Source organism: Montipora foliosa, chromosome 5 (genome assembly GCF_036669935.1).
Source record: "Montipora foliosa isolate CH-2021 chromosome 5, ASM3666993v2, whole genome shotgun sequence".
Lineage (NCBI taxonomy): Eukaryota > Metazoa > Cnidaria > Anthozoa > Scleractinia > Acroporidae > Montipora > Montipora foliosa.
The window spans coordinates 41,716,833-41,732,132 of record NC_090873.1 but is presented as its reverse complement, the minus strand read 5'-3'; the positions used below and the strand labels follow the sequence as shown (position 1 = coordinate 41,732,132).

The following is a 15,300-nucleotide window of genomic DNA, read 5'->3' as shown; positions in this document are numbered from 1 at the left end:
GTGAAAAAACGATATCCAAAAGGCCTACTTGCCAAAAATTAATATTTCAGGGCAAAATGTCTTTGATACATTAGATATGAAACAACATAAGTTTATCAGTAAAAATAATAGACTACCGGTAAGTGTAGACTATTAGAGCATACATGTACATGTATATGTTTTACCCACCTCCCAAACAGTGAAGACTCTGGCTCCTGCATACATACCCATCCGCACTACTGCTCTGATGGCAGCATTCATACCTATCAACCAGACAACCAGTGGGTATAGTTCACATAAATTAAAACCTATAGATGCATCATCAATGATGACTTGGGAATACCGTTTCTCCGAAAAAATCCAAGTATTCCTGACAGCGGTTTAACTGAGGACCTCCCGTGTTTGAACACAGAGCTACATGTTTAGGAGACTCCTTGGAGCTAGACCATTGATAAATACATCTTTACCATAAACCATCTCCTTCCCTTTAAGGCCCGAACTGATGAGTAAAATTGTCTGGCATACTAGACATAGTAAAATCCACAAGTGGCCACTGCAGTAAAAGGGTTAATGGGCCGGGGACATGATGATGTCATTTGTGTGGCATTAATAGACAGTAAAATCTATATTAAAGTGGCCACTGGGAGTAAAAAGGTTTTACAAATTCTGTACAATTTCAAGTGGGTATGCACTATATTCCCTTTAATAAAGGTGAACGAGCCAGTGCCACAGATTTTGTACTTAGATTTCTTAATTCAAACTACCGGTAAGAAAGATTTAATAACCTAAAAAGGACGAATTATGTTCGGATTACTAATTGCATCTACAAATGTTACAAAGGCCCTTATCCAGCCCGGCTCACATACACAAAAAAGTGAGACATCAAGGAAAGGCAAAACAGCTTGATTACCAGTTAGAATATTAAGACTCACACAAAGCCTACATGTATAGCTAACAATGACTGAAGGTCTGGTGAAAATTAGTTCTTGCTATGGTCCTTGCTTTTGTCTTACAGCTCCTTATTGCAACCTGCTGGTTTGCATGTTGTATACACACTCAGAAACACTCCTTGCAAAACTATACAACATGCACTGATCAACATAATTCTTGGATAATTTTCATGCAAGTGACAAGGCAGCCATGTTGGTTGTCAACACAATACAATTATTTCTTGTGGCATATTAAATATATATAACTTGCACAATAATGAAGTTAAGTTCCCAGGGGAGAGACAGGTTATTATTCTTGTCAACAGAACATGGCCACCACAATGTGGACATGCAAACCAGCAATACTGTACCCTTTGTGGAGAGCTCTGTTAGCCAACCACAATGTCAACCATCTCCCGAAATAACAGGATAAAGGTTGAAGACCTTGCACTATGACAGCCAAGACCGTGTGGAAAAGTTATGTGTACAATGTATGTCAGTTGGCCATCCTGGTGATGAAGTGGGGGGGGGAGGGGTTTCTAAAGAAACTGTGGTGCTGCTTTGGTGGGGAAATAGTATACAAAAATTTGGTTTTATCAACGGAATTGATAACGTAAATTGGCCACCGTACAGAGATTCTAAAAGCTGATGTTTCAAGCGTTAGCCCTTCGTCAGCTTTGTCAGCTCTGATGAAGGGCTAATGCTAGAAACGTCAGCTTTTAGAATCTCTGTATGGGGTCTTGGTGACGGCCACTCATTGACGATGAACGATGAGGATGACAACAATAAAAGTGTACCTTACCACTGGGTTGATGGACAAAGTGATGTACAGAAAAGATGGGGAACTCTTATCCCCTTAATCAGCTAATCCTTTGAATTCCTACTACAGTATGCACCAGTACCTCAGTTAACCCATCGACTCCTCAGGCACCCTAGGGCACCACCAGTTGAGGAGTAAAATCGTCTGGCGTTAGACAGAGTAAAATCTGTCAAGTGTCACTACCAGGGGTCAATGGGTTAAGGGAGGGGACATAGATGGAGTTTTTGACTAGGTTAACCCATTCATGCACTCCTCAAGCACCCTAGGATGCCACCACTGACGAGTAAAATCGTCTGGCGTTAGACAGAGTAAAATGTGTCAAGTTTCACTCCCAGGGGTCAATGGGTTAAGGGAGGGGACATAGATGGAGTTTTTGACTAGGTTAACCCATTCATGCACTCCTCAAGTACCCTAGAATGCCACCAGTTGACGAGTAAAATCGTCTGGTGTTAGACAAAGTAAAATCTGTCAAGTGTCACTCCCAGGGGTCAATGGGTTAAGTGAGGGGACATAGATGGAGTTCCTGACTAGGTTAACCCATTCATGCACTCCTCAAGCACCCTAGAATGCCACCAGTTGACGAGTAAAATCGTCTGGTGTTAGACAGAGTAAAATCTGTCAAGTGTCACTCCCAGGGGTCAATGGGTTAAGGGAGGGGACATAGATGGAGTTTTTGACTAGGTTAACCCATTCATGCACTCCTCAAGCACCCTAGAATGCCACCAGTTGACGAGTAAAATCGTCTGGTGTTAGACAGAGTAAAATCTGTTAAGTCTCACTCCCAGGGGTCATTGGGTTAAGGGAGGGGACATACATTGTACATGGAGTTTTTGACTAGGTTAACCCATTCAAGCACTTGATCCTCAAGGACCCTAGGATGCCACCAGTTGACGAGTAAAATCGTCTGGTGTTTGACAGAGTAAAATCTGTAAAGTCTCACTCCCAGGAGTCAATAAAAAAAGGGTCCCACCCCAGGGAAAATTTGATATTCTTAGGAATTGCTGTATTATGGAATAAAACTGATTTTCACCCCTACCCCTAAAAAAATATATTTTACCTCACAGAACAGATGTTCTGGCGTAATAATGCAATTATCTTCACAACACAGTGTGTTGTCAAAGATAGCTCAGGGACGTCTGTTTCAGAAAAGCTAAAAGTATGTCGGTCGGGCTGGGAAACTAAAATTTGCCATTTCTCAATCAAGGAAACAGACGAAGAAATTACCTAATTAAATCCACCTTCAGTCAACCGGAAGCGTGGAATAAAAAACAGTTGTACCGGCTCGGCTTTAATTAATTAGTGAGCTCACCGGAAAAAAAATTACGGCGCTTCGAATTCATACTGGAAAAGAAAACTTGTAATATACTAGTTAAATTTTATGCTCGATCCTAATGAAAAATACATATCTAATTTGTGATATGCCCTGATGTATTAAATTTCCTCAGACAAATACAATTGATCGAAGAACATTGGCACAGAAATATCCGAGAAAATCAGACATGAATTTCTCCATCTTTTCAAAAGTTAACCATAAAGATTAGGAGCTAGCTATGCATTCGATTTACTTGCTCCTACCTTGTGCATCTCCACCGCTTGTTAACACTGCAATACACTGCCCAAATCCATCCACATTCACCAACGTTGGGAGACGAGATCGCCCGAACACCTCTCGCTTTGCAGATGCCGATGGTTCAGCCGCGCCTGCAACAACGGGTTCAAAATTATTGCTCCCGTCCACGCGATCATAGCCTAACATTAGCTGCTTGAGCTTCTTCGATAGTTCGGATAAGATGTATAAGATGACTTGCGACATTCTCTTCCCAATATTTACAGATCTATGTTTGCGAAGAGGAAAGGCATGCAGATGGTCACGGCAACCCTGGAACGAACCGATTGCGCCCGCAGTATCAAAACAATTTATCTGCGGAATTCCTGAAAAGGTCGGCGTGTCCATAGGTTAATCTGTCCATAGGTTAATCTTTCATTAGATCAGGCACGCGCGTTTTTGACACGCGGACGGCAACCGGAAGTGAGCTGTTTTCCCTTTTAACTTGTCTTCACACAACCACATTTCATTGTCAAGTTTCTTTTCTCCTTTAGAGATGATTAGTATAAAAATCTGGGAGAAACCACTGACCTGGCTCGCAAAATGTTCTCTTCCGGTTGCCGTCCGCGTCTCAAAAATGCGCGCGCTTAAGCTCCCTACTATTATTGTTCGGTTTGAACGCAACCGTTCATGGCGGGTGGAGACCGAAATCAAAATAAAATATCCTCCTGACAAAAAATGTTCAATTATCGCCATTTAACACGGTACACGTTCTTCCATTATGGAGTCTATTGAGCTATATTTGACACAAATGTTTTATATGATGGTAAAAACAAAATGATGCAAGACTGCCTGTAAGGATTTTCCAAATAGGGAGTTTCCTCAGTCAAGAGAAGAGCTCTGGAGACGAGACTGTCAAAAACCTGGCCTGGCGCAGTCATTGTGTCCTATCATTGCGCATGCGTTATCTAACTCAAAAACAGGTGCGCGGAAACAAAGATAATCCAAATTTATTCATTCTCATCTATTCCCTTAGTAGTTAATATTATACAAGATAATCATACAGGATTTTATACTTGCGTTTTTAGTCAGTATATCTCGACGACAGTAACATGTAAAAAGGGCAAAAAACTGAAAACAAACATTAACAATATTTTCTCTATGTGGGCCATGTTTTCTATGTAATCTTTCAAGATGAAAATGTGCTAGCGCTGTTATCTTGTTTATACAGACTTATTTCAAAAAGCAACAGCGGTGCCACTTACCTTCTTGCTTGCTTGTTTCGACACCTCGACCACGGGGCATTTTCTGATTAATTTCAAACGGATTTACAATTTAAAAATCGCATTATACTCGGCTCACAATTGCAAAAAAAAAATCAATTTAGTAACCTTTTTTAGGAAGTAATTTACGAAGAAAGTCCCCGCGCTTTAGTCGAGTTCACCTGTGTATTGAAAACATCGCTCTGTAAAATAATTCAAAATCAAATTATATTTAAACACATGCATAGACACCATGTGTCAACATGTGGTTCTGCCTTGACCCAAATTATTAAACTTGTCATGATCTGTTCGTTAAAATGTTCCAGTGCACTAAAAGAAAATTCAAATTTATTAAAAGACAAACATGTGCAAAAGCGGACAGTTCGTAGTTTATTTTCATTGCTTGTTTTGTTCTTTTTTTTTTCATTTCATCTCAGACTGTCCTATAGAAGCCCCAGTACGCGTGCTGAACAAAGAATATTAACCGCTTTCTTACCCCCCCCCCCCCTCCCCCACCAAAGAGAAAAAAATTCAGGCTTTTTAAATTTCTTTCGGGGTTAACATCGTACGAGCATAAAGGCCTCTGAATTGATCAATTCTTTGCAGCAGGGGCAGCTGTTTAGTCTATTTTTACTAATAGTAAGATAGAGTGTATTTAACTTCGAAAACAGTATATCCGAAAAAAGGGGCTGTACAATATCGTCTTATTGACTGGAACAAAGTTTTCAATTATGAACACATGCGCACTTGGAAAAAGTTGACCTCCGAATATAACGCGCATCGCCTGATCTCAGGCCGAAGAGGACTAGGTACGAGTCTTTAAACTATGGGATTAAAAACTATTGATCTACATAGTCATAAAGAGAACGCCGAGATTTATAAAATCCCCAAGTTTGGAGTTAATCGGGTTAATTTTGACTGAGAGACATCCATTTAAAGACATTAACATTATCAAAGAAATGTTTGGCCATTCGGATAGGTGCTCTTTACAGACTCGTACCTGGTCCCCTTCGGCTTGAAATCAGGCAATGCTAACAATAGGGCATTTCCCAGCTCATGTCTGCCTCCTCTTCAAAGCGAGTCTAAGTGCAAAGTTTTTGTGATTGTAATTAGTTCTACTTTACATATAAATGAAAACCAATTTTCATAAGAAAAACTTTGCACTTAGACTCGCTTTAAAGAGGAGGCAGACGTGGACTCGGAAATGGCCTACTGAACCTCGTCTTCGATGTACTGTGCGAGTCCCTCATCGGGGTACCCAGACACCGAGAAACAGATGAAAGTACGAGACCGCAGCACTTTTTGATATGACTTCTCATTGAAACGATACTAAACTATGCAGTGTTACATTTTTGTTACCTTCCGGAAATATTTAAACTCTGGTGGATTAATCCGAGTTTTGAATTGTTAAGTCTGGTTTTTTTTCAGTCGGTTTTCTTTTAAGGGTATCTCTTCAGTCAAGAACTACACTGACAGCGATCAAATAACCAAGGACAAAATTTCAGTCACTTTCGTGAGTTGTTCAACATTTGGCAGGTCACTAGGAGTTTGAATTTTCATTTTTATTTTTATTTTTAGGGCATCTTTTCAATCGTGAACTATACTGACATCACTGCTATCATTTGAATTGTCTTCCCTTACGAGCGAATACTGTCCACCTTTCACACTCTCGTTGGCATTTTTCAAATCCATAAGCGCAGTGACTTCCGTAGTCATAGAATCCGTCTGATCAAAGTCCATGGAATCTCGGCGCCGCACGATGGGGATTTTCCATTTAACAGACTCTCTCCCGCGTTTGGAAGATCCCCTTCGGTTAATTTTTTCCCCGGGGTGGTAGTTCCCTTTCTCCTTTACCGAGTAGACACTTTCTCGGTTTCCTGGCTGGCCCCGCCCACAAAGAGAAGTTTCCATATCTCGAGCAATGAACTCACTGATCCACTCCAGATTTTCTTTACATTCTTGAGACAACAATTGCAGCTCTCTTATTGAGGTGTCAGTCATGCTTGGCCCGCGGGAGTACACGGCACTATCCCGTGAATACCCTCTGCTTGGTGGAGAGTTGGGAAACTCCAAGTCAATGTGAATTCCCTTCAAGCTCAAGTCTAGACGACTGTTCACACATCTTGAGTGATATCCAATGTTGTCATCTCTGTATTCCAACTTGATCGAGTACTTAAAGTTGTTTCTGCGCCTGCGATTACGTCGAAAGAGGAGGACAGCAGCGAAAAAGACGCAGAGGACAACACTGGGTACCGTAGCGACAATTACAAGAAGCCTTACGTGATCTGATTTTGTAGTTGCTGTAGCTGGTTGTCCTGTGTTTGTGTCTCCATCTTCCGTGGTGGGAGACTCACTGGTCTCTGTTGGGGTAACTTCAGCTTCTTTTGTTGAGAACTCAGCGGTCTCTGTTCCTATGACTGTGGTGCCTATAGGAACATCCTTCTGGCTTTGAAGGAGAGAAGGCTGAAAAAGATGGATCAGAAATTGCGATCATTCAAAGGAAAAGATTGAAATTCAGCGCGTTCAGATATAAAATGACGATTTCTTTTACCAGGAACCCGTGACCCGGGGCCTACAACTCCATTTTGTTAGTGTCACGGCGTTGTCACGGAACGATTTATTTTTAGATTGAATTTCCCGCGAATGACAGGAGGTGCGGTGGCCTCATGCTTAGAGTGCTTGACTTCGGATAGGGTGGTCCGGGTTCGGGTCCTGGTCGGGGACATTGTGTTGTATTCTTGGGCGAGACGCTTTAATCTCACGGTGCCCTTCTCCACCCAGGTGTATAAATGGGTACCGACGAAAATGCTGCATATAGACTAGCAAACCATCCAGGGGGGAGTAGAAATACTCGTAGACGCTTCATGCTAAGGAAACCGGAGATAAGCGCCGGCCTGATGGGCCTTTCTAGGCTCGTAACATATAACTCATAACCATTACAATTTCCGAGAAAACAAAATTATTCAAAGTCATTCCTTTTTCACTGTCTAATGTTACAAATTTGTCCATTTTGCAAAAAATCCCTAGTTTGTTAGGGTAAGTGGTTGTTGCTATGGTTATTGTGATAAATTCTGTGATTTGTGCATTAAGCTGAGTATGATTGGGTGATGTAACTAACCGATTTCAGGTGTCCAATTACAGCCAACTGTCCGATTTCAACCCTAAACAATAAAGCAGTTAATGCACCAATCAAATTTGAGAAAATTGTCATGGTTATGATTAAAGCGTGGACTGTATTTAACGCTGGGACAGCAATTGGGCCACTGTACAGAAATCAAATCATAGGTTGATTTTTGAGGAGAGAGGAAAATCGGAGTACCCGGAGAAAAAGCTCTCGGAGCAGATTAGTAGCATGCGTAGCAGTCTTTTCCATTTCCTTTTGGCCAGCTGGGAGTCGGGCGAGGGCATGGTGTGAGAGCAAAAATCTGGAGTCAGTGAGGGGAGGGCCGGGAAGGAAATGATAAGCCTTTTCCTTTTTCTCCCGCCCCTCCCCTCACTGACTCCAGATTTTTGCTCTCGCCCATGCCCTCGCGTGACTCCCACCTGGCCAAAAGGAAATGACACAGGTTACCGAATAGAGAACCAACAAACTCAACCCACATATGACGCCGAGTCTGGGAATGGAACCTGGGGCACATTGGTAGGTGGTGTGAGTACTTTCACCACTGCGCCAGCCATGCCTAAATAAACAAAAAAAATATCTACATACAAACACTTCACCGTAAGTTGTCTCGAGAAATTCGTTTTCGTTATAGCCATGTTGGAATTTGGCATATAGAGGTTCGTTAATTGATATAAATATTAATTCCACTGCAGGACTCACCGCAGTAACTGTAGGGTCAAGTTCTTCTCTTGAAGTGACTTCTATGGCCAAGGAAGTCTTCAAAGTTTCTTCGTGGACATAGGTCGAGACACTGTAGCTGATGGATGGGCTGGTAATCGTATTTGTGGATAAAGCAGGGCTTACAGTTTGTATCTTCGTCGGGAGGCTCGTTGGACGAGGTGACCTCAATGAGGCTTGTGAGAGTGACGTCACCGAGCTTTGCAATAAAGATTCAGAAAAGTATTGGACAGTTATAAACGAACGTGGAGAAGACTCGTGGATATTGCTTTTAGCTAAAGTAGTCCTCTTTTGCAGATTCTGGAGGGAGCTCTTTGATTTAGAGAACAATGCGATCGGTTGCGTTGACGAAACTGAACGCGGAGAAGAAAGGAAACGTATCTGATTCCCGGTTGCTGAGAGGTTCTCTAGTCGACGCTGGTGTTGTTCTTGTGAGTGACTTTTCGAGGAAACACTCGATGCAGCTATCGTTGACGATGCCGTTTCAGTCGAGAACAGAGTTAAATAATTGATGTTTGTGACACCTGAGATGATGTCAGAGGCCGCAGTAACCTGTACATTGGACACAAAAGACTTTTGAATAACGGAAACTCCAGTTTTAAAGTCGTTTGAGGTAGATGATGGTAAGATTCCTTGGATGCTTTCAACGAATGTGATATTGAGGCCTGCAGAGTGGCTCATTACATTCCATGACATAAAATAACTGTAAGACGACTTTGAGAAATCGCTTTGATGTTTCGCAAATGACCCGGAGATGGCAGGTCGGACGTTGCTCTTTATGACACTTAAGTTTATCCGCTGTGAGTTCCAGAGCTGACTCTGCCATGAAGAAGACTGTGTTATCCCTGGAGGTGATAGCGAGATCTGAGAAGTCGAACTGCGGCCTTGATATTGAGTCTTTGAGGCAGAAGATACCGGTTTGGAGAATCCGGTAGCAAAAGCAGTGCTTTCGTTTTGTTGTTTGTGCGTAGGTTTTGGATGTGATAATGTTAATGATAATGATAGTGGTGATGGTGACGGCGAAGACGAAGATGATGATGATGTGTATGACAATGAAGATACAGGCAAAAATGACGAAGAGAATGCATTCATTCCATCATCCGCAGAAGAAAAGCCCGACAAAGTTCCATATTCAATATGTGAGAGCGGTCTCTCCGAAATGGAAGATGATAGAATAACTTTCCTAGATGATGGAAACACGCTCGCAGAAATCAGGGTTTGATGCCCTGTCAAAGTTCGCGTCCCTTGTTTGTCTTTGGTGAATGCTGCAGAGACGAATTGTAAGGCTGCCGAACGTCTTCGTAGTGCCGGCTCAGTTTTCGTGGTTACGATTGCAGTCACGGGTGAGGCGGTATTTTCTACGCTTGTATTTAATCGTTTGAGGTCCACGCTTTGCACTTGAAGATATGATGTGGCATTCAAGATGTATACACTAGACGTACCTGGAGATGCCTTCAAAAGAGAATGTATAGGCATTGCATCTGACGTGACATAGCTTGGACTCCGCGTAACTGAAAACAATTCCCCTCTACTCTCCGAAATAGAAAAGATGTAACTTTTTACCGATAAATCAAATTGAGTGGTAGTTTGTGAAAGAAGCCAACTTGTGATTAGCTGGTTTGTCAGAGGCAAGTGAACCAATGGAGTCGTGAGATTTGTCACGCCACCAGTAGATGACGCCCTTAGTGACGAGGCCACGTGTGACCACTGGAACGTAGCGAAGGGGGTTGACGCGATTTGAGATGGTCGCGATGCTGAAATAAACCGCGGCGTAACGTTATTATTCTTGTCTGATGTCGCTCCGCCCAGGGTGATCGCTTGCGAGATGCCAGAAATTACTGAGTTATTTTTTAGTCTTCTAAAATCAGGCACAGATTGAGTTTCTCTGCCAAAAGTTAAATCCGATAGGGATGACTTAAATTCCGAGGTTTTCCTGCTGTCGAAGATAAGAGGAAGCGTTTTTGGCAAGTTTGCCAAAGAAACTAATCCTTTGGTAAACACTTTACTTTGCCTTTTGGAGAGAACGGTAATAGCATTACTGTCAATAAACACCGCGGATTTGGAGGTTGAAAAGTGAGAGGTTTGCAAATTAAAACCCGCCGATTTCTCTTGAGAATCAGTCAAATCTGATTTTGTTAAATCTTTTCGAGGACTGATAACAGACTTTACTCCAGCTTGAGAAGTCGACAAATGGCGTAAATCATTTATAAATGACTCGGTTGATGAAGCGATTACTTGGGTCGCGGTTGAAGCAATTTCCTGTTCCATGAACGAGTAAATTGACGATATCGTTGAAGTATGCTCTTTCAAACTGTTAGAATGTAATACTGGAGACCCATACGTCGACTCAACATTTTTTGACCTGTTCGTAGATTCAGCGCTCCTAACTGAGCCTGGTATCCAGCCCTGATACATGGAGACATAGCTGCTTAGTAATCCAGTCACTGAGATTTGCTCCTGTGAAGAATTAGGAATCAGCGACACCTCGGTACTTAAAATATTCGATGTCACAGTCTTCATTTGTGGCGTTTTCTTCCCAGCTTGCGATGTTGAATTTCCTAAACTTTCTTGTTTCACATTTACAAAAGACGCAGGCCGCGGTGTCTTGGTGGTAAGATCAAGAGAAGGAAAGGCCGTTACTGTCTGTCCAGACACGAAGAACTTGTATTTGAATACATTTATGTAAATAAGGATACCTAAACGATCGATAGACAAATAATGAACGTTATTTAAGTGTCAACTGGAGGTCGCGCAGTCGCGCTAATTGGCCGGGACACTGAACAGAAATAACATCAAAGCAAATTGTATCTTGGTTTTTGTTGAGAGGGGAAACCGGATTAACCGGAGAAAAACCTCTCGTAGCAGAGTAAAGAACCTGCAAACTCAACCCACATGTTTCGGCAAGTCGGGCGACAGAGGTGGTAGTCAAGTGACTACACCATCCACTCTTCCCAAATCGTCTTTAATTTACAATTCTGAAATCCAGCTTTCAAACAGACACAAAAAGTAAACGTGCGTTCATTTGTAACCGAAAAAATTGAACTCACCCATTAACGTCGACCAAAATTTCTTCATTTTGCTACATGTGAAGACAGGAATCGTTGAAGCATAAACAACGATCACACTCTCGTGACAAATCAAACGAGTGCAATACTTCAATACTTTGATTCCTCTCTGTAGTTTCCTAACTATTTGTGCATCGAACGAGCTGATTGTGCCATATAGAGTAAATGTAAAATGTCTTGACTGAATTCAGTACTCTATCGTTTACGAAAAGCGATCCGGTAGTCATCTTGTGACTTCAATGTGTCTGTTCGACAACTAAATGTATCATGAGATGAATGGAATTCTTGTGAAAGGAGAGGCGTTCATTGTTGCCCCGAACAGTGTTGAAGTGATTGACATTTGACCAGACGGGTTAAATACAAATCGGAAAAGCCGGAAATCACGACACAAGTTTTGTAATAGCATTAAGTGGTTTTATATTTCACGATAAAAATCTGTTCAGCCGATAAATTATAAAAGGTTAGTTCTGGCAATCATTTAAGGGCATCAATTCTGATCGAGGTAAAAAAAAACACACCACATTCTTGTTTTTCAGCATTTTGCTATTCTATTTAGTCGAATTTTTACTGATTCAGGGAAAAACTGGAACATGCATGTACTGTGGTCTTTTGTTTAAAAAAAGAACATGCGATCGAGTGGCTGGTATTAGGACCTGTTTGACCAATATAAAGCTGATTAGAGTCATGGGTGGCAAAATGGTGTAGTCACGCATACAGATCTTACACCCTTGATTAATTTATGACCCAAGCGCAGAGCGCACGCGCCACAAATTAAACGGGAAAAACTGAGCGAGTATCCGAAACTTGCATTACGGACTGAGAAAACGAGACGAGGAAGATCCTCAACTTAAAATTGATTTATTTATTCTTTAATACAAGGGCTGAAAACGCCGGAATCGCTGTTTTCGTCGACGGAGTACGTCCTCTGAAATTCTTGCAGGTATTTTGATACCAGAGTTGGTGGGGGTGAAATTGTTTGGGCAGTATCCCACACGAATCGAAGCGTCCTAGATGGAAATTAAGCACCCCAAACTCGGGAAAAAAACAAACGAGTTGGAAATGGACAGCAATATCAGTCGAGGCTGGGAAAAAAGGTCATAAGCGTTTAAGGGCCCCGATGCCGCATTCAATTTTTTTCTCCGTTAATATATTATATGTGTTCACGTCAAGACAGGATTTGGTCAATTAGTACTCCCAATGACTTATTATGGGAAACCTGTTTAATAAGAGTCCCATCAATGGATAAGGAAAGCAAGGGCAAAATGAAACGTCGATATTCTTTGTCGGGACCCGATTAACATGAACCTTGCCTCGGATTGAAGTCTATATTATCGATTACTACTTGACAACGTCAACGACAACTTGGGAGGTCGTTTATGTATATAAGAAATATAAGAGGCCCCAAAATGGTCCCCTGGGCTATACCATAGATCATGAAAGAGCAATGTTTAGAAAGGTGACCATTTACCAAGCATCTTTGACTGCGGTTACGTAGATAAGACTCAAGCCATTTTCTTGTAATATATCCAAAGCCACACCCATCGAGTTTAGGAAGTAGGATATTGTGATCCACGGTGTCAAACGCCTTCTTGAGGTCCAAGAATACCACAGCATATGTGCGCATTGACGTTGCCGCGATTAATGTTATATGCCCAGTCGTTAGTGGCCTCAAGAAGCGCGGTCACCGTGGAATGTAGGCACCGGAAGCCTGACTGACAATTAGATAGAAGATCATATTTAGTAAGAAAAGCAAAGGTCTGATCGATCGTAAATTATTCTTTCGAATGCTATCGCCACTACTGGAATCACTGAAATAGGGCGATAGTTGTTCAAGTCCCCATGCTATCCATGTTTGAATAAGGGGAGGACTTAATCGCATTTAAACTCGTCTGGCAATATGCCCCTGTAAATTGAACGATTAAAAATAGAACATACGCACTCTCCTATTACATCAGGACATTGACGAAGAACTGCCTTGCTGAGATTTTATCTAAGCCAGTAGATTTTGATTACAAAGTTCAGATGACAAGTTAAACACTGTTCGGGTATTCGTTGGTTTTAAAACTAGGCTGTCACTTGGTTTTTGGCAAATACTGTAGCCTGAGCGTGAGCAACTATTTCCGCCAGGTATTTGGACAGCAAGCCGAAGCCCAATGCTAGCGAAATGCTCTTTAAATTCTGCTGACAGTCATCAGGATCCGCCATGGAATTGAAGTACCTTTCACAGTGATTTCCTTGATATCCGAAGTTCTTGAAACGAGATGCTTCTGTGAAGCATACACTGGGTTGCCTGTGGTACGTGCTACAGAAAATCAGAAGGCACTGAATTGTGTGGTATTGAAATACAGCATTCCAGTCTCTGAAGAACAACAAATAGAGGAGAAGCGAGAAACATTGGCTTCTGGGCTGACATGTTGATAATTTTCAAGTTCCCTCACAACTTCTGTTTACCACAAGTGTGCCCTCTGAGCATCTGACAGCTTTCTAATACTAAAGTTCACTGAAGTTAAGCCCTGCCGGGCGGGGTTAGTGTTTGGATGGGAGACCAAGACAACATTCCCCTCATAAACAGAAGCATCGGACCGAAAATACTATTAACTCTAACAAATGCGAACTCAACAAGGTACAGATCTTGTTAGCTTGCTTTATGCAAAACAAATATTGATGAAAAAGCAAATAACTATTGATACACAGTTTTCAGAAAGAGCAGAAGGAAGTTTCCCGAACGGTCGATCGAGAATAAAATATTTACGACATCAAAACAACATTAATTTTGAACCGTGAATATAGAATATAAAAAGTTACGATCAGCGACAAACATTTTGGGAGATTTTTGCTACGTTCAAGTAAATTGCAAAATCGAAAGCGACATGGCCGGAATTCAGCGGGCGCCGTGATTAAGTTACCGCGGCATGTTTACTCGCCAAACAGTGAAGCATCTGTGTCAAATGATGGCAAGATACCGGGTTTTTGTAAGTTTCTTTTTCTGTCAAGTGTTATAAAGTTTGACAATGAAATGAGCGAAGTCAAAACAAAGATCACAATCGCCCAACTCTTATTTATGCAAAGTCAAAATTTACTCTCCAAGACGCGTACGACGTTATTTATCACCAGGTAATTCCATCATTTTGGAAATAGCAGCTACTTTATTATTCATCTGCGTCACAAGTTTTCACTGACTTTGGGGCTCATTTTGTTGAAACTCAAGCACGCTTCCAACAGGTCTGTGAACCCTTCCTGCTTACAGAGCAATACTATAAAACTTCTCCCATATCACATTTCAACGTTAAGCTCGAAAATTCAATACACAACATGATATTATAATTCACAAAGGCAGAAAATACCACAGAACCCCTTTCCAGCGAAAATTTTATTGAAACAAACAACATATTTGCTCTTAGAGGCGAAAACCTCTTCCTATTTCATTGCGTGCGTGAAGACAAGAAACTCAATTGTGTCAAATTACCATGTACTTCAGGTAAATATTTCGTCTCGACGGGCGATAGATTGTTGTCGAAGTCCAGTACTCGTCGCTTTTGAGATTCATGCCTAGTTTATCCAACTGATTTTCTATTATTGAGCTCCATAAGGGTATATTTTGTTTAAGGATCCACTAAAACGCCATTCGCGTTGCATGACTTTCGACGCCATTGCAGGCTAAGTTAATGATTCTACTGTGTCCACCAGAGAAATCTACGCAGTTCCACTACCCTCTCGATCCTAAGAAAATACGCGCAGAAGGCTCTATGCACAAAGACACCACTCACCAGGGGAGTAACAGGCAAGACTTTTACCGACACGGAAAAAAATACTAAAACGGAAATCTACCTATTTTCCGACTGGGTTTCCCATAGGGCA

General features: G+C 41.7%; 2 protein-coding genes across 5 annotated transcripts in view; both read right to left on the bottom strand.

Annotated features, from left to right (window-relative positions):
• The window catches only part of LOC138004222 (ATP-dependent 6-phosphofructokinase, muscle type-like), a 38,664-nt gene extending 33,715 nt beyond the window's left edge, over positions 1–4,949 (bottom strand). Inside the window, exons 1-4 of one of the 3 annotated variants that reach the window (XM_068850693.1) lie at positions 4,666–4,949; positions 4,540–4,582; positions 3,304–3,429; positions 169–242 (exon numbers count right to left, since the gene is read on the bottom strand). In XM_068850693.1, the coding sequence (XP_068706794.1) occupies positions 169–242; positions 3,304–3,429; positions 4,540–4,579 (240 nt within the window). In that variant the 5' untranslated portion in view covers positions 4,580–4,582; positions 4,666–4,949. Of the gene's footprint in view, positions 1–168; positions 243–3,303; positions 3,614–4,539 lie in introns of those variants that run through there. The other 2 variants (XM_068850695.1, XM_068850692.1) reach the window with 2 other exon arrangements.
• A 1,131-nt stretch (positions 4,950–6,080) lies between these two features.
• Positions 6,081–11,777, bottom strand: LOC138004218 (serine-rich adhesin for platelets-like). Of its 2 annotated transcripts, none has more exons than XM_068850674.1 (3): positions 11,425–11,777; positions 8,360–11,073; positions 6,081–6,999 (listed from the first exon to the last, which is right to left on the bottom strand). In XM_068850674.1, exons 1-3 carry the CDS (start codon positions 11,450–11,452, stop codon positions 6,124–6,126), a joined length of 3,618 nt encoding a protein of 1,205 aa, XP_068706775.1. In that variant the 5' UTR covers positions 11,453–11,777; the 3' UTR covers positions 6,081–6,123. The 2 variants fall into 2 exon arrangements, with proteins under 2 accessions (XP_068706775.1, XP_068706776.1); XM_068850675.1 differs by having other exon boundaries at positions 8,360–10,981; positions 11,425–11,752.
• Between the last annotated feature and the right edge of the window lie 3,523 nt (positions 11,778–15,300).

Excerpts from the sequence above, each read along its gene's own strand:
- LOC138004218 (XM_068850674.1), bottom strand. The coding sequence starts at position 11,452 with ATGAAGAAATTTTGGTCGACGTTAATGG. Across the intron at positions 11,074-11,424 it reads ATTTTGGTCGACGTTAATGG|GTATCCTTATTTACATAAAT; the intron begins GTGAGTTCAATT and ends TCGATCGTTTAG. Across the intron at positions 7,000-8,359 it reads TTGACCCTACAGTTACTGCG|CCTTCTCTCCTTCAAAGCCA; the intron begins GTGAGTCCTGCA and ends CATCTTTTTCAG.